This window comes from Kryptolebias marmoratus, linkage group LG7 (genome assembly GCF_001649575.2).
Source record: "Kryptolebias marmoratus isolate JLee-2015 linkage group LG7, ASM164957v2, whole genome shotgun sequence".
Classification (NCBI taxonomy): domain Eukaryota; kingdom Metazoa; phylum Chordata; class Actinopteri; order Cyprinodontiformes; family Rivulidae; genus Kryptolebias; species Kryptolebias marmoratus.
The window spans coordinates 3089974-3108669 of NC_051436.1; the positions used below are offsets into that span (position 1 = coordinate 3089974).

Here is an 18696-nt window from a genome sequence, read left to right on the forward strand (position 1 = left end):
TAGTTTGTAAACACTAAACGTAGACAACACCGCCACCTACCGACGGAGCAGCGAAGTGCGCCAGCGTTACAAACAAGACGGTTTTATGAGTTAATTTAAATAAAATACCTGCTAACTTTCAATTTCACATACATAAATGTAAATTTATACAGAAAAATCTAAATTTGTTTGTTGTTTTTTATTGAATATATGCACTAAATTCGATTTTCAACTAATCGGAATGCAAAAAAACAAAATAAAACTATAACATCTTGCTCTGAGCTTAAAATTTATTAATTTATAATGTCCTAAAGTTGTCGTATAGCACAAATATTACTTTTGCTGCTATAATTATTACATATATATATATATATATATCTTTTTTTTCCTCAACTCCCCAGCTAATCTTTGTTTTTATATGTTGACACTTATATTTCTCCTCTTTTGTTATAAATAAAGTCTGGAAAAACAAAATCATCTTATGTTAAGTTATCGCCGTTTTGGTCAAATCCTAAAAATTTCACGCAATATCATGAGGTTTCACTCAACCGCTCAGAGTACGTACTGGAGATGATATATATAAATATATACACACACACATAGACACAAAACAGTGTGACAGTACCAAAAACCAGGCCATAGTCTTTATTACAGTTTTTTTAGGGAATTACTAAATATTGTCTTAATTCTAAATTAAATACTTGTTTAAGGAGTTTGGTCCTCTTTTATCCTACTAACCAATGTTTTGATGTACAGAGAAATAATCGTTTTGGTTGCATTTTTTAATCTCCAAGACATAAGTTCACTTTCTTCCTAAAATTAGCAACGCTTCCCGCAAACACGCACACTGTTTCAGTGACTGCAGCCAAGTGGGTCACGGTATAAATAGAGGGGCAGAAACCCCCTCATGACATGTTTCCAGCCTGACTGATGAAAATAAGCAGTTGTTCTCGTCCGGACATCGTATTCTGTGGTTCTGTTTCCTGTTTGTGCAACTTAAAAGTCCAAGTCTGAGATTTTACAGCCGTTTAGACTAAAAAAAGGTCATAAATTCAACCATTAAACTTTCTGTCTTCTTTCTCTTGGGGGTGTTTTTTCTCTCTTCTAGTAAAACCTTCATTCATCCAGAGCACGAGATTAGGCTTAACTCGGTCACATGATGCTTCCCAGGACCCCAGAGTTTCATCTAGTCCTTTAAAAACAGATATTCAAACTCTGACTGTAGATTTTTATTCTGATTTTATAGCCCAGATTAAAGCTAACTGAGTCAACTGACTTGTATCTGTGGGTCGGTTTCTCTAAATGTTTAGAAAAAAAAAAGAGAAAATGTTTTAGTTTTACTTTCAGTTCTGCCTATTTAATTGATTAAAGAAGTGGCTTGGACATTAGGAAACCTTTCCCAATAATCTTTAAGATTAAATGATTCTAAAATGACAAGTTTTACGATTTATTTAATCTTTTATTGTTAGAATAACAAAAACAACTCCTCTATTCCAACACGTTGCTGCGAAAAGGGCTTGAAATTCAAACTGGCTAACCTTGATTTCCATTTAGAAACCACTGAAGTTGTATAATCATCCCAATGTGAAAGAAGAAAAGTTCAAATAATTCAAAGTAAGCTTAAAATAAATACGACATCCAGCGAGTGATAGGGGCCAAGCAGGTCCAGGTAAACCGAGAGGAGAGCTCCGGGACAATAGGGGTTAAAAACCCACAACCTTCAGACATCCGATCACCACAAAGCAGATTAAATTTCTGCAGCTAAGGTCGGGTTAATAATTCAGTCAGAGAAACAGCAGCTGGAGGCTGAAGTCAGTGAATCGACCGAATACGACGAAGCATCGAGGTGTAGCTAGAGACAAGACCGGAAGCCAGAAGTTGAAGCCATGAGAGACGAGCGCCCCCTGGTGGCTGTATGCAGTACACACTTTAAGCCCCGCCCCCTCCAAGTAAAAGAATGGGACGTTTGCCTGACTAGAAACGAAAACTCACCTCACTTGTTTTCAGGAGCTGATTTGTGTAGATTCACGTAGCTCTCACTTCGCCGCTGTTCCCTCAAATATGCATTTTTTTATTTTTATTTTTTAGATATTTAGATTTGAGGCTTTAAAAAAAGCGTCAGTCTGTGATTGACAGCCTGTTAGCGAGTTGGGACGGTCCCACGTCCCACAGAAACACCATCGAACCTCTAAAGAAAAGACATTTTGGACACTAATGGAGTCGCTTTGGTCCATTTCTTATTAATGCCCACTTGTATAAACTTATTTATTTCAGACTTCGTTAGTCTACCAAGAGGCAGAACCTGCTTATAAAACAAGACAACGATCGGAAACCCAAAAGTTTGATTCGGGATCGCTCCAATCTGTCGAGCTGGAGGAATTGGAGTCTCGTCACAGTTTCCTTTAACTGAGATAATTTTGTAACCCTTTCACTGTTTATCGTTTAGTTTAGTTTGGGTGATTGGCCTGTGTGACCTGAAAGCAAAGGCCAGTCAGAGTGTGTGTGTGTGTGTGTGTGTGTGTGTGTGTGTGTGTGTCCCTTTAAGCCGGTTGTGATTGAAGGGGCAGTGTGTGTGTGCATGAGTCAGCTGGTGCTCTTTGCTCCTTCTATCCGAGAGCCGATCGCCGCTGCAGTCAACTCCTAATTCATTCCCCGTCTCCTCTCCTCTCCTCTGGATCTCCTGCATATCTGTTGAATTTGCCGTCAGCCCTCGTATGGACAGCGGTGTGTGCGCGTGGACGGGATTCTGAAGCCATGCTGCGTGTGTTTATCCTGTGTGCGGAGCGTCTACAAACTCCGGACGATGACATCAGTGACGCCTACTGCAGCGTCACCTACGAAGGTATGACTTTGTGCTGCGTAAAATAAGTCAAAAGAACAAAAAAGGGGGAATCGGGTTTGTGAGACTTCTTTTCTTGATTGGGTTATATAAAGAAGCTGGGACAGCTGCACGGTTATTTGTGGAAAGACTGTTCATCTTTTGCTGGGTGGGGCTGACACAGAAAGTGGAGATGTGAAGCGGAGAGTTGAAGTGAGGATGCAGCGACAGAAAGGAAAGGATTTTCAGTGTGTTTCCTGTAAAGCCCGGCTGTGTTCAGATCCACTCTGTCAGCACCGCTGCACTTTCCTCCCTCCAAGGTTAGGGTTGGTCTGGGGGCCTTTCGGACAACGATAAGCTCAGTTTGGCACCGGGATGGGATTCTGTTAAAGGGGCAGTTCAGACCTTCCGAAGTGGGGAAGGGGTTGTGGGATCGTTATAAACAATTAATGTGTTACCTGTTACAGATGCACTATATTGCCAAAAGTATTAACTTCTTAAGGTTTTCAGATCAGCTCAGGAACAGAGCAGAGAGCTTCATGGAGGGTTTCCATGGCAACAGCTGCATCCAAGCCTTCCATCACCAAAGAGCAAAGAGTCGGACGCAGTGGAATAAAGACCGCAGTCACTGGAGTCTAGAGACGTGTCCTCTGCAGGGACGAGTCTGGGTTCAGCTGCCAGGAGGACGGTTCCTGTCTAACTGCGTTGAGCCGAGTGTATAGCATGGTGGAGGGAAGATCATGGTTTGGGGTTGTTTTTCCAGGAGTTAGACTCCAGTGAAAGGAACTGTCAGGTGGGGTGGAAGATGTGAAGACTCACGACGTGAGCTTAAAGAAAACCAAAACCAAAAGCTGACATGGCAGCAAAATGCAAACCACAAACTAAATACTAGACATGGGAGGACCCAGACAGCGCGTGAAAGTGACAACGGACCAGCGAGTAAACGGAGGAAATGACCAGGCTTTAAAGGCAGAGGGTAGTTAGGGGAAGTGGGCACAGGTGAGTGATAACTAACCAGGAGCAGGTGGAGATGGGCGTGGCAGGGAAACAAGTGACTGACTGAGGAGAGGTGACTGATGACAGGAGTACTGTCAGGTTAAAGACACTTTTTTAAAAACCCGAGAGGAACTGAGAAGAGACACAAACGGACACAACACCGGGCTGAAGTTTTACAGCCTCTCTGCTGTGCAGCAGCTTCCTTCTCCAACAATGGTTTCCTTTTGTCTGCCTTTTATTGACAACTCAAAGGTTACAGGACAGTGAGTAGTGACTTTCTATAGCAGGGGTGTCCAATCCTGGTCCTCAGGGCCACCATCCTGCATGTTTTCCTTGTTTCCCTGCTCCAACACACCAGATCCGATGGTTAAATCACCTCTTCATGTTCTGCAGAAGCCTGTTAATCACCCATTGATTTAAATCAGCTGTGTCAGAGCAGAGAAACAAGGAAAACATGCAGGATAGTGGCCCTCGAGGACCAGGATTAGCCACCCCTGTTCTATAGCATGAACATCATGTGATTAATCAGTTGTTTAAACGCATGGGGGCGTTCACTCGAGATAGCAGTTTCATTAACATTCACAAAAACACTGTTAGAGAAGTAGGGTTAACAAAATAAAACCATGATAATGTAACAATAATAAATAAAGGAAAACAGTTAACATCAATGACTGAATAAAACAATGATAACTTATGTGCATTTTTCCATCGAGTGCAGAAACACAAGGAGCAAGAACTGAAGACCAGATTAAACATAAAGATAACGAAATAACAAAATAAAATAAACAATAAACACAAACTGAAACATGAGAAACAAATCCAAACAGGAGCTCTTAATGCTTCAGTGTACCGGGACATTTTGGACAATTTCATACAGTTTAGGGATGACCTCTTCCTGTTCCAACATGGCTGAGCACCAGAGCACAAAGCAAGGTCCACAAAGATGAGGAGGATGAGGAAGAACCTGACCGGCCTGCTCAGAGTCCTGACCTCAACCCAATTAGAGCAGAGACTGAGATCCAGGCCTTCTGACCAACATCAGGGTCTGAGCTTCTGGAAGAATGGTCCTAAACTCCCATAAACTCTCCTAAACCTGTGGAAAACCTTCCCAGAAGAGCTGAAGCTGTTATAGAAGCAGAGTGGGCCAAACCCTATGCATGAAGAATGGGATGAACTCGGGTTCATATGAAGGGAGGCGAGTGAATACTTTTGGCAGTATAGTGTAGCTGTAGTTTTAATCCTGATACGATGGGCCAAGACCGAAGTGGATTTGGTCACTTATCAACCATAGCAAACAGAAAAATGGCTGCAACTTAACCAATTATACAGATATTGAAGAAAAACTTGGTGTGGTAGTAGCTGAGAGTCACCCCCACATGTACACCAAGCCCTAACAGATCACGCCCCATCTTTGTTTAAAACCTTGGCGTGTTTGTAAGCTGGCAAACAGAATGCTGCCTGAGTTTCCCCAAAGCCTGAACGACGTTTACTGAACAAGGTTTTATAAAAAAACACCCTCCCCTCCCACCTGAGGGTTGTTGAGTCTTTGTTGGCCTGGTCCACATGGAAGATAAATTAAAATTAGAAAACAATCATTATTGTTGTTTGTAATTATTAGATTACCAACATTTCTCACTGCCGTTCAGCTCAGAGTGTTTGGACTGAGTCGTCGACTCTTCGTCACTTTTATCAACCCTTTTAAATTCATCAGTCACTAATTATAAAATAAACTGGTTTCTAGTTTGTCCACCAAACTGATGAGACTGGACGTATGGGTGCAGGCACCGCTTCCTGTCTGTAGGTGGCGCTGTACCACAGCATCTGTAATATATGAACTACAGTTTGTGTCTACTTTCAGTGTTTCAAATCTGGGGGTGTAATTTTTAAATAATGGGTTAGAAACCAATAAAAATTTGGTTAAAGTGATAAGTATATATATAGATATGTATATATATATATATATATATATATATATATATATATATATATATATAAGTAAAAAATGAGGCTTTTATTTCAACCAAACCTGAAGTTTTCTTGAGGAGACTTGATTTTTATGGACACGTCAACAACAACTTTGACTGAGATCTTCTAGGAGAGATGTTTGAACCCATTAATGTCACACAAAACACATAAAACTTTGAATTTTAATGTCATAAAGGAATGTGATCTCGCAGACTTTCGTTGTTTTAATTGATTAAAACACAGATTTATGGATTTTAAAGGTAATATTAGGTTTTTCTTTTCCCAGAAGAGCGTATTTGAAATAAGACAGAACTTTTGCCAGTGTTTGTTTATTAAAAATACCAGATTCAAATCAGACCAAGACGTGCACAAAAAGAGCAAGATAAAGGGATTAAAGGGTAGAAATCAGCGAAGGGAGCAGAGCAGACATCATTCGGGCAAATATTTGGGTGAGAGGGAAACAATCAGGAGATTAGAGAGGAAAAGACCACAGGAAATGTTGAGATTTCCTTTGGAGGTGAGGTGTGTGTTCCTGATGTCCATTGCCATTTTCCCCAACAACAGAGTCAGAGAAAGTCCCATAAAGAGAGAAAAGCCGGCTTTATTCTGCACATTCAGATCCTCAGATCTGTGGAGAACAATCAGCTTCACTTCTGGCAAACAGGAACTTTGGTGATCTTTTTGAAAACAGACGCTTTGGAAAAAAAGATCTTTTCTTTGACTGCTTCATTTTCTTTCCTTTGGGAGCCGAGCCAACCCTTTCCTTGTTGATGAAGTTTTGGAGGCTCTTTATCCTCTCGAAGCTTCAGTTCTGAATCCTCCTCCGCTGCTGAACTCCATGACTTCTCATTCATTGGGCTTAGCGGATCCCTTCAGCCTCGCAGACTTCTGCTTCAGCCATGTTACGCTGCGTTCTTCAGCGGGCCAACAATCTGAGACGCTCAGACCCTTTAGCCAGCGTCACGTTCAGAGGTAAGAGTCAGAGCTCTTCCTCTCATAGAGGAAATTTGAAACTGTGGGGGTAGGACAGGTCAAAAACAATTCAAGACAAGTTTGTCAGAATGAAAAGTTTAGCAGGTTGAACCTCATTGTGTTTTAATTTCCCAGGATGCCATCAGGTCAATCAGACGAGTGATTCCCAAACGTTTCAGCTTCCGACCCATAAAATAACCGTGACAAAGGTGTGTCACTCCATCTGTTGGCTGTTTAAATAATGACCCTTTTAAATAAGGGCATAATGGCAACACAAGCAGTCTTAACATCCATTATGCTGTTCTTTTTTTATCCATTTATGACTTGCATTTCTATTCTCTGCAACAATTATGGTGCAAAAGATACTAAAAACGAGGTTTTTAATTGTTAGTTGCTTTCTGGAGATTATCTAAGGACCTATACTTGGTGTTGGGTGACCCACACTTGGGTCCTGACCCTAACTTTGGGAACCCTTGAATTAGACCATCTCTTTGCAGAAACATCATTGGTTATTTTGCCCGGCTCTCTGCGATGTTAACGCTGTGTTTGTTGGTGTTTATAGGAGCTCTGTTAATTATCTCCTCAAGGAAGTATTGGTTTCTAATGGTAAATACTTTACAACTGGCTTTGTTATTTTTTAAAATATTGAATAATAATTGTCATTTAAATCTCATATGTGGCGTCGAAGGAGTCAGCAGCTTCAGCTTGGTCGTGACCGTGAGAAGATATGTTTTTTATTATTTGAAAAACCTTGCTGTTGGTGTAGTTTGCTCCGTCTTTTCTGTATATGTTGTCATTCTCCCATACCTGCCAACATCCACTGATGGCAACAAGGGACACCTGTACAGCTTTGCCTACAAACCACATATCTGGGTCTACAAATCATGAGTTTGGTATGAACAGATGCTCACTTCTCATTTCCAACATCAATAACTCTCAACCTGAAGAGCCGCTCATTTCTCATGTCAGTAGCTCTTCCACTCAGAGCATCGTCTGAGTTAATTAAAGGTCTTGTAAGTAATTAATCACATTTTAATAGCATATTTATCAAGTAGCAGTATTTAACATTATAAGCAAAGATTTTTAATTGTAATAAATTATGGTTGATGGCTGAATCAATGAATAAACACACCTGAACTTCAACAACAAAAATGTTAATAAATAAGTTAGACCTCTTTTGCATGTAAACAACTAGTTTTGGGTGTCACAACCAAGTGGTTGATTCACTCTGTGAAGGTGCTGCTTATAAGGCTGAGTTTGTTTGAAGTTCCTCCAACTGAAGAAGTCTTTTAGATAAAAGACAGAACCCGTCCAGAAGACCTGACTCAACCTTGTTAGAAACACTACAGTCCATTTCACCAGAGAGTTTCTTCTTTTTGTCAGAAGTAGACTGACTTATTTAGGCTCTGAACCCCATCATCTGGTCTCTGTGGACTGGTTGGACCACCAGGAGACAGCGGAAACTCTATGTGGACTGGTTGGACCACCAGGAGACAGCGGAGACTCTGTGTGGACTGGTTGGACCATCAGGCTTGAAGTTCTGCAGTGATGACAAAATAACTTTAGACACAATTTATGACATGACTATGTTCCACTACCATCAGGATTTATTTATAAAGCTGTTTTTAGTGAAACTGTAACATTTATATTGCGGTTCAGCCGTTCGTGTACACGTCAACAGAGAACCCAGGCAGAGTGGAACTTCATCCAATTGCATTTCGCGCATGCGCACAACAGATGGCCGCAGCCATTAGCTGGTCTGCGCATGCTCGAGTAGGTCGACGACAGTGATAATGGCGGCCGGGAGTGCAGTTAAGTCAAGCTAGCGGGAATTCTGGGTGTCCCGCCCGCCTTATGCGGGACGCGGGACATATGGGGGGCAAAATTCCGGGACTGTCCCGCCCAAATCGCGACTCTTAACAGGTATGTTCTCCTTTTTTATGCTGTAACGCCCTGGGTTAATTTGTATTCACCTTGTGAGAAAACGGAGGTTTCTGAAAAAGTGTAGCATTAGCATTAACAGGCTAATTAAAAGTTAGCTGACTTGTAAGTCTAACTTGCTAATTTGATTAGCTGTCAAACAAAACAGAGAAAAAAGACAGACATTACCTATGGTAATATTCGCACTGATTAACACTAACTACGTTTTCTATTTCTTTTGTAATATTACAATTGTTTCATGTGTTTTAGAAAATCAGGAGTTAAGCTAGCTGTTAGCAATTAGCTGTGCTTTCTTTTATTCACTCTACTAACAACTGATCTTACCATCAAAACTAACATTAACTGGTCATAATTAATTGGTTATTTAACCTGTATGGCAACATTTCTTTACCCAAAACAGACAGTTTAAACTGTCATTACTAATAATCAGCGTCCATTTTTCAACCATTAAAGTGCAGTTTAAACACCAAGGCCACATTTACACCACTCTGATTATCTTTTGAAAATATATATTTGTTGGGGTTTTGTTATTTTCATCTGTACAATTCTAACAAATTTGAAATATTCATATTTAACACCACTAGGCGATGAGAACGTTCCTCTCAACAACAAATCAAAAATACGGGGAAGGAACATTTTTAACTTAAGATTCTCCCAAAACAGTAGTAGTTTTTTTTTTTTCTTCTTTGATACCATTTACAACTTCCTCACAGGTATTAACCACTGTAGAACGCAATCAAATTTTAAATAAAGTAAAACAAATGCAGAAAAGAAAGGTATAAATGGCTTTATTGTTGTTTTGGTTTCTAAGGCACAAAGTAATGGACAAACCCAAAGCAAGCTACATCTTTGTTTCTGAAAAAACTCAATTTTTTTTCACCAAAGCTTAATTTGTGTGTGGACAAGAGGAGCAAACAGCATAAAATTGTTGTAAATGGGGCTGAAGTCCTGTCGAAGCAGAAAACGTACAAATTTTGTAGCCAAAAATGTAATTTCCATTCCAGCTAAAGAGAACTGGAGCTGGATTCACAGTTTCCATCCGTGTTCGAGGTCAGATCTGGTTGAAAGGAGCTCATGATAAGAAAAGCAGCCACCTGGCTACCTGTCCTCCCTCATCTTGTTTTGCTGTACTTTCCACAAGTCGGTGTTTACCTCCTTTAATGAGGCAAATGTGCTCTTAACTTCCTGCCTTTGTTCTTCCACAATTTCCTGATGCCATCAGGCGTTATCGCCACCGCACTCTGAGCCTACGAGATCAAACCTAAAGGGAAAAGTCAAGTCCTAAGCAATGTCCAAGTGGAACAATTAAACTCTAAAACTGGCCTAAAGCTACAATAATAACAACAAACATCACTTAAATCCTGTAAGTTTGGTGAGAAAGATTCATATTATGTCCTTTGCTTTCTGTTAATTAGGACTCTTTAATGTCATATCAGTCAGTCGTTCAGCAAATGTACGTTTTCCAACTTCTGCAACGTTTGACCAATTTTTTTCCAACTGAAGCCAGACTGAAAATGAACTCTCATGTTTTCTGTCTGCCTGGTTTTAGATAGTTTGAGTACAAATGTTCTCAAGTGTCTGGATAAGTATATCATCATTGAATGCGGAGCTAGAGAAAGAAGAAAGGCCAGTTTACTCCTAAAAATGGTTATTTAATTCCCTAAGTGACAAAGCAGTTTGTAGGTTTTAAGCATTCAGGGAATTCGATACAAGAAAAGAGAGCATCACATCCCCCTCAGAGGAAACAGATACCATGTCCATTTATAGAAATTATAAGAGCGCAGCGAGGAAACGGTAGGAGGAGAAAGAGCAAGAAGTGTCAAAAGAAGGTAATAAATCTGGGCTGAAGCATAAACACAGAGAGGAACAGATAGGCTTGTTCTGCAGGAGGATCAGTGATTTGGGTTCAAAGTGAAGGTTTTCTCTTATTGGAGTGATTAATACCCTGGAAATATTGCGTTAGACCACTTGTTTTGCTGCAGAGTACTGTTTTAATGGTAGTTTATGAATCCTAATGTGGAACCTTTACAGTTTCTCCAATGTTTGTCTTCATCTGATTGTGTGAAAGTTTGTCTTCAGGTGGATAAGTGATTAAATTTGACACGTGCTTGTTGTTTGTGTGCTGGAAGACGGATTTCCGGACGGAGTGTTGCTGCTGCAACAATAAGCAATGTTCCCAATTTAAAATAAGAAATAAAAACGGGACCTTTGCGCCAACTTTCACTTGGTGTCGGTTTCACAGAGACGATGCCAAAAAACAGTTTCTGTGCTTAGATATGACCCCGATGTGGCAACACAGGCACATAAATTAGACCCAGATCTGAACTTTGGTTTCCCATATTCAGGTCTATTCTCAGCTTATGACTCTAAATGTGCCAAGCAGAACCAGCCGGGAAGTTAATGCTGTGTTACTTCCTGTCAGATCCAAACTGAGATACCAACCCGAGGGACGTTTGAGCCGTCGACACGCAGAAAAGCCTCGTAACCTTTTGACCCGGGTGTGGAAGGGTGGAGATGTTTTTGAGAAATATCCTCCAAGAACGGAGGTGTACTTACGTAGGTGAATCTGTGCGAGTGTGCGTACCTGATTGTCAGTGTTTGTGTGTGGTGAATCTTTGGGAAAAACAGGAAAGCAAACACGTTACCGAGGGTGTGTGTTTGTGAGCCTCTGCATATTAAGATTACATCCTGTGAAAGCACAAGTGATGGCAAAACATGAGGCAAAATAATTAAAGCATCATTTCTGGTCCAAGGAGGAAAGCACAGTGATTGTGACCGCCTTTCAGTGTTTGGCTTCAGATCTAATGTGTGCTAGGAGTGTGTATTTTTCATGTTTGTGTGCAGATTATCAAAGGAATAGTTGTTGAAGTGAGGTTCTATGGAAAGATTGTGAATAATCTTCATCTTATCTGTTGTAAATAGCCTTTTTTTAAAGACCTCAGTTTGGAGAAATAAAGTTTATTTCTAACGAGACCAAAGTGGATTGTTGTCTTAAAATAAGCTCTAGTCTCCTAAATGTCCTTGCGTTTCAAATAATCACTATTTTATAAACCTCTGAGCAGCTCTCAGTGTTAGATCACATCATTACAGAGCAGCAGCAGCTAGCTGTAGCACTTCCAGTTCCACCTAGGGAATTTCCTGCAAGAATATTTTATTTTTTTAACAGGAAAACAATCTAATGCAAAATAAACAGCAGCGTAAAAGTTCACAAACTGGCATTAAAGTTGAATATGGAGCTGTGAGACCGCAGCAGTCCGCTTCGGTCTGATCCTCACTCAGGTTAGCCGTTAGCGCGCCTGTTTGGTCAGATTTAAACTCTTTCTCCAAACTGAAGTCGGCAGCAAAACTGGAAGGAGGAGAAGTGAACAGAAGTATAACAGAGACAGAAAAGCTAAGGAGTGTCGGTTTCAGGGAGGGCTGATCAACAATCACCACAGGTGTGCTGATTATTAACAGGATACAGGTGGTAGGAGGAGCAAGGGGGCGTCTGGTGGAAATGACTAACTAAAACACCGAAACTTAATAATCCAAAGAAAAACAAATCAAGTACTCTCAAAATACCTAAAGACTAAAACCTCCATAAGAAGCAGCAACTGGAGTATTAGTACGTTGAAAAAGCGGGGTCATGAATCAGACGGTAACCGTTGTCTTTCTTTCCCTGTCTGGAAGGAACATCTCCATCGCTGGATGTGTCTGCATCGGTTCCTCCTTTTAGCTCCAAGCTAAATAAAAGTAATGACAGAGGTCCTCGTTTGTTCCTATTTGTGATGATTCACGCTCGTGTGTTCTTAGTCGTTTTGTTCCTCGGTGTGTTGAGCTGACCTCGGCTGTGAATTGGAGTGGTGTAAATAAACTGAATTCATGTTGTGGGACCCCATTGTCCCGTCTAACACCACCCACCTTCTGTCTGACTTGTCTGGCAGACAGGAAATCAGAGCTCAGGCCTCCATGTTACAGGAAGTCGCAGAACGATAACTTGAACACACATAAGGTCATTGTTTGTTGTTGGTTGGTATGTGAGAACTGTCTGGCTTTGATGGGACGAGTTGTCCACATGAGACAACCGAATGACAGAAGTGGTCATTTTTGAGGTCCTGGTTTTAACTGACGTGGTCTAAAGTGGTTTGGTTAGAGTTAGGGTAAAGGTTTGGGTCAGTTGGTCACAACTTTAACAAGAATAGCCACAAACCCAAGTGGAGATGCGAGTCCATCCATGGGCTGCAAAACCTTAAATAAAAAGACGGCAACATGCTTGTTTTATATGCTTTTTAACTCATGTTGTGTCTGCTTCAGGGTCCAAGAAGAAGACAAAGGTCATCAAAAACAACCCCAACCCTGTTTGGAACGAAGTAAGTTCAGAACCGAACCCCAAATTAATGATTTCCTTTAAGGCCTTGAAAGTATGTGAGGACAAAAGCTTCCGTTCGTGTTTAAAAAATCTAATTCGTATATCGAACTTTGAAGCCCGTCTTTCATGTTTGTCCCCATTTTGTGTCTTTCTGTCAGGGCTTTGAATGGGACCTCAAGGGGATTCCTCTGGACTCTGGAGCGGAGATCCACTGTGTCGTCAAAGACCATGAGAAAATGGGACGAAACAGGTCCAGACTGATAACTCTGTTACCGGCGACAGATTGGTTAGACCAGACTGAACTCGGGTTATTTTTGGATCGGTCTTCGCGGCCAAAATGTAAAAGAGTCAGAGTTTACTTGGAGGGGAATGGGCGGGCATGACAGAATCAGGTCACCCTTTCATTGTTGTTTTATTTAGTCGTATTTCCACCCATTCATGGCTTAAGGACCGATTAATAGCTGCTCAGCTGCTCATCAGACATGTGACCTCTTGACCGGGGTGGCTGGACTCGATGCAAAAAACTTCCCAAAAAACTGAAAATCTGATTTGTTTACAACATGAAAAAAAAATGGTGCCTCCTGAATGCCGGCTTGTGATTATTAGAAAGGAAAGTCTTTTATTTTTGCGATCTCACCCCTTCAATAAAAGACTGGAAACTGGATAAATTAGGCCACATGTCAAACGCCATCCCTGTCCTGCAGGTTTTAGATGTTCCTGCTTTAAATGGACGACTTACAGATGTGCTTCTGGAGAACCTGATGATTCGGTGAGGAGGTGATTAAACCGTTTGAATCAGGTGTGTTGGAGCAGAAACACCTAAAACCTCCAGGAGGGCGGAGCCTCGAGGCCTGGAGTTTGACTCCCCTGATCGAGGCAGAGAAAGAAGTAGTCAGATAATATGAATCCCTAAAGCAAGACTTTAAAGGACTGAAGAGCACCAATAAAGTTTATTAAACCCACCAGAAAAGCAGTAATCAGAAGCACTGAAGTGTCTTTATTAATGTTCAGCCGTCACGTTTTAAGTTTTAAAAGAAAACAGAGCTGATATAACCAGTTAAAATGATATTTTTTGGTGGGTGAAAGTTGACGTTTGTGTCTCCCGCTGGTCTGTTCAGATTTCTGGGGGAATGCCGGCTGGCTCTCAGAGACGTCCTCAACTCTCCCAACTTGGCCGCCACCTTCACCGTGTCCCTGCTGGACGCCAAGAGGAACAACACGGGGGTGAGACCTGACGGCGCGCCGCCCAAAACGGCCATGTTTCCTCTCAGCACCGCCAAGCGACAAGCAAACAATAAATCACCCCGAGTTTAAAATGGAAACATACTCGAACCGTATCCAAAAAACATCTCACTCAAGATTCTTTTTTAAAATTATGGCCTTTTTGCTTGTTTGGACCCGTTTCACGTATTTAAATATTATCTTAAAAGATATTTATAGTCTTAAAATTAAAGAAATACACAAAATCAGTTGAAGCCAAATGTCATTTTGCTGCAAAGAGCTCAGAAATCAAAATGGTTCTTATTTTATTTAAATTAACTGCAAGTTAATTCACTATATTTTGACCATTTTTAATAAATCAGTGGATTTAAAAACAGAATAATTTGCAGCGCTGTAAAAAGTTTTCTGATTCATCTGCAACCTGCACCTAATTTAGCTCAAATAAAACGACTCAGCAGCGTAATTAAAAATAAAAATCTTCAGCATTAGCGCACATATTTCTCTTATTGTCTCTCACACCAATATTTTGGATTAAAGTACAATAATTTCCCCTTAATAAAACATTTCATGTGCAGTATGTACATACGTAATGAAGTTTAAGCTTAAATATCAACCAAATCGTCTTTATTTATTTATTTTTCATTAGGTTCTGTCTATTTCCCTTGTGGTCCTGGTTTTTCTAATCATTTTTTGGCTTAAAAAAACTCTTTTCTATCTCCTAAACACTTAAAAATCACATTTAAACTGATAAAGCTGAACAGATTTCTTGGTTAACAGTTTCAGCAGCAAATGAAACTGTTCTGTTTTCCAGCCAAGTTTCCTGAACCTAAAAATAAAAAAAAAACATTTCCTTTCGGTGTCAGGATGAATTAGATTTATGACAAACACTCACACATCTTTGGGCGTTGGAAACATAACGTCAGGAACATAATGTGCTCATGAGATTGTTTCTTCGGTCTCATACACGTGTAATCCTCGAAGCTTTGAGACCTTCATGTTCATTTTATTGCATTTTATGTTTAAGCGAAACAACAAACACCTGCATTTGTAGCTAAGAACTTTATTGATCCCGCAGGAAATTTTGGTGCCAAAGATATAAAAATAACAGAGGGGTGTTAAAAATATCAACAACTAAGGTGCGAAGCAGGGAAGATAAACATTAAAGTGTTTGTTGTAGTGCAGGATTAGTTTTTATTGGCCTTTTATGTGTAAAAAGGGGAGGAGCTGAAAGTTTGATGGCCCCAGGGATGAAGGACTTCCTGTGGCGTTCTGTGGAGCACCTCCGGGGTCTCCGTCTACGACCGAAGGTGCGATAGGACTGGCTTCCTGCTGCCCCTCCTGGCTGGTGCGGGTGGGGCTGAGTCCAGGTCCCAGTTGTGGAGCTGGCCTCGAGGGGATTCGTGCCGGCACCTTGGTGCCCATTCCCATCCCCCCAGCATAAGCAACACAACTCATCAGTGGGGCCTTGATGTTTGGTGCGGACAGCCCTGCACGCATGGGGGGACCACCAGGCAGTGGTCTCTGGTGGGTGTCCTCCCTCTAGACCTCTCTGGAGGATGGGTATGTGCCCTTTCACCTTGGTCCTTCTGGGTTCCAGCTGCCACAATGGACTGGTTCCTGCCCGGTGTGTTGGGGCCTCCGGGGGGCCTCTCCTGCTTGGTGCTGGGCGGTTTCTCTGCCGGGGTCTGGTGTGGGCACCAGACCGTCGAGGGGTTGGGTCCTTGGTTTGGCCTGCGTGGCAGGAAGTGGTGGCGTGGCTAGGTTGGGGGGGCTGGTGCCCTGCGTCTCTCCCTGTGTCTCGTTGTCCTGGGGGCTGCCGACCCTGTGGTTCGCTGGCGACCTGCCTCTGTGCGGACGTGCAGCTGCCTTGGGGTGGTGCCGGTGTCTGTTTGCCTTCTGGGGCTGGATCCACCTGTCCTTCCTGCTCCTGGGTGATGTAGATGGCCGTCTTTCTACTGTTCATGTTACTCTTTTAACCGTACATCTCCAGATGGCTTACGAGCACATATACTCCCATATAACATGAACACAATTGTTATTTTTTTATTCATAAACAGTCTGTCTTTCTGTTACACATATGCTTACCCACTCACGTACCAGTTCCTGATGGCTGACGGTCACACAAACAGGTTACTATTACAACAAGGTGGCCTGCCTGCTCTGACACTGGATTCAGTCTCGATTCAATAAAGTAAATCATAGAATTAGGATTTCATCTTGAGATATCCTTTTTATGGAGCAAATCTGTCCTCGCACGTGTTGGCAGCCATCTTCTCTAGATTATATGCCTGAAAAGCCATGACAGAAGGAGTTTAGTGTGGCGTGCGGCGGGTGTGACTCGTTCAGGATCTGCAGCGATTTCCTCAGCATCCTGCGCTCAGACACCTCTGCCAGAGGCTGCAGAACGGAGCCAGCTTATCGAGCCTGTTGGCATCAGCTGCCGCAGCACGCCGCAGCGTACAAGATGGAGACCGCTGAGGGCTAAAACAGCTGAGTCTCCTCAGATAAGGAGTTTATTGTCTAAGTGGACCTCAAGGTAGCTGTAGCAGTCCACGGTGTCCACCTCCACCCCTGATGTTGATGGGGTTGGTCCCCCGCAGCTCTTTAGTTTGAGCTGCAAGTGGTTCTGTCCACACGTCTGATTTCTGCTTCCTGGTCATCAGTGATTCAGCCCACAATGACCTTTTCCTTCTTTTAGCCAGATTTAGCTTCTATTTAGCTAGCCTTTTGCTACTTTTAGCTAGCATTTTGTCACTTTAAACTAGCATTTAGCATTTTTTAAAAATAACTTTTTACTTCTAACTAGGATTTTGCTACTTTTAGCTAGCCTTTTGCTTTGCTTAGCTGGCACTTTGCTACCTTAAGCTAGCATTTTTGTACTTTTAGCTGGCATTTTGCTTTTTTTAGTTAGCCTTCTGTTACTTTTAGCTTGCATTTTGCTTTTAGCTGGCATTTTGCCCTCATTTAGCTGGCATTTTGCTACCTTAAGCTAGCATTTTTGTACTTTTTAGCTAGCATTTTGCATTTTTAACTAGCCTTTTTTACTTCATTTAGCTTTAACAGCTCACTTTTAGCTTCTTTAGTAAATTTCAGCAACCATTCAGCCCTCGGCGTTCACACTGCATTTGTGCAAAAAGTGCAATTTCTCTGGTTATCTAAAGTATTTCTACACAGTTCTATTTATATTATGATTAAACTATACTTGTGTATTTCTCAGAATAAAAGAAATGCTGTAGATCCCTTGATATAAACGAAGCCCTTCTATAAATTAAATTAAATGCCTCATCAGTGTTTGCATTTGTCTTATAATAAGTCAAATACATTTTACTGCATAAAACACAGATTAAACTGGAGCTTCTTGTAGGTTCTTGTCAAAATCTCCACATTTTAGCCTTTGAATATGTGAGAAACAAGCAGATAACACAGATTTGCTGTATTCTCCTGCTGATCTGGTCTAACTGTGTGTTGTGGCTCCACCAGGCCACCCTGACCCTGCAGGTCTCCTACGTCCCCCCTCCAGGATCGGCTCCGATCTTCCCTCCGGCCCCCCAGCCAGAGTCCCTGCCCCACATCAACCCCGGCGTGGAGCTGGACACTGTCACAAGTAACGTGACCATCAAAAGAATGAATCTGTACACGTTTAACGCTCTTACTCATGGTCACGGTGAACCGCGTCTTCCTTCTTGTCTGGATCAGTGATTTCTCTGGACACGTTCGGCGAGGAGGACACGGAGAGCATGATCATGGTGGAGCCCGCGGAGGAGCCGGGACCCGACGACAGCCGCTCCATGGTGATCGTGGGCCCTCAGGGGCCTCCAGGCCAGGAGTCTCCCACCACGCAGACGCCCAAACGCTCGCCCCCGGCCTACAACGCTCACGGAGGGCTGAAGAAGAGGCGGAGAGGGTCGAGCAGTCCGCCCAAACCTCTGCCCAACAAGCCTCAGGACATCCAGGTTGGTGTTCCTGCGCCGCTGTTATTCATTCACTCATGGATGTCGTGAACTCTTCTTCTTCTTTCTTCCTCCAGGTCCGCGTGCGCGTCATCAAGGTGCGGCAGTTACCGGGCATCAATGTCAAACCCGTTGTCAAGGTAACCGTAGCCGGACAGTCCAAGAGGACTCGCATCCGAAAGGGCAACAACGCAGTGTTTGACGAGGTAATTCGCCGCTTCTGATCGTTATTTTTTTTCTTCTGCTGTGTTTTCGCCTGATTGTAAATCTCTCTTCGCAGACGTTCTTCCTGAACTTCTTTGAGACTCCCTCCGACCTGTTCGACGAGCCGATCTTCATCACCGTACGTGCACATCTCGCTCTTTTCAAACCTTTCTGGTTTAACAGCAGCTTCTGTGTTCTTTATAACGGGAACGAATGCTTTCTCCTCTCCAGGTTTGTGACTCTCGCTCCCTGAGAACTGATGCAGTTATCGGAGAATTTAAGGTATGTTTTTACCGAACAAA

At 42.2% G+C, this 18696-nt stretch overlaps 1 protein-coding gene across 8 annotated transcripts in view; it reads left to right on the forward strand.

The window, feature by feature from the left end:
* The first annotated feature begins 2572 nt into the window (after positions 1–2572).
* dysf (dysferlin, limb girdle muscular dystrophy 2B (autosomal recessive)) overlaps positions 2573–18696 on the forward strand; it is a 64112-nt gene continuing 47988 nt past the window's right edge. For 4 of the 8 annotated variants that reach the window (XM_017437474.3, XM_017437477.3, XM_037976680.1 and 1 more), the window contains exons 1-9: positions 2573–2821; positions 12965–13020; positions 13178–13269; positions 14138–14243; positions 17721–17844; positions 17937–18193; positions 18268–18396; positions 18471–18533; positions 18626–18676. In XM_017437474.3, the coding sequence (XP_017292963.1) occupies positions 2734–2821; positions 12965–13020; positions 13178–13269; positions 14138–14243; positions 17721–17844; positions 17937–18193; positions 18268–18396; positions 18471–18533; positions 18626–18676 (966 nt within the window). In that variant the 5' untranslated portion in view covers positions 2573–2733. Of the gene's footprint in view, positions 2822–6297; positions 6731–8542; positions 8654–12964; positions 13021–13177; positions 13270–14137; positions 14244–17720; positions 17845–17936; positions 18194–18267; positions 18397–18470; positions 18534–18625; positions 18677–18696 lie in introns of those variants that run through there. The other 4 variants (XM_017437480.3, XM_037976681.1, XM_017437479.3 and 1 more) reach the window with 4 other exon arrangements.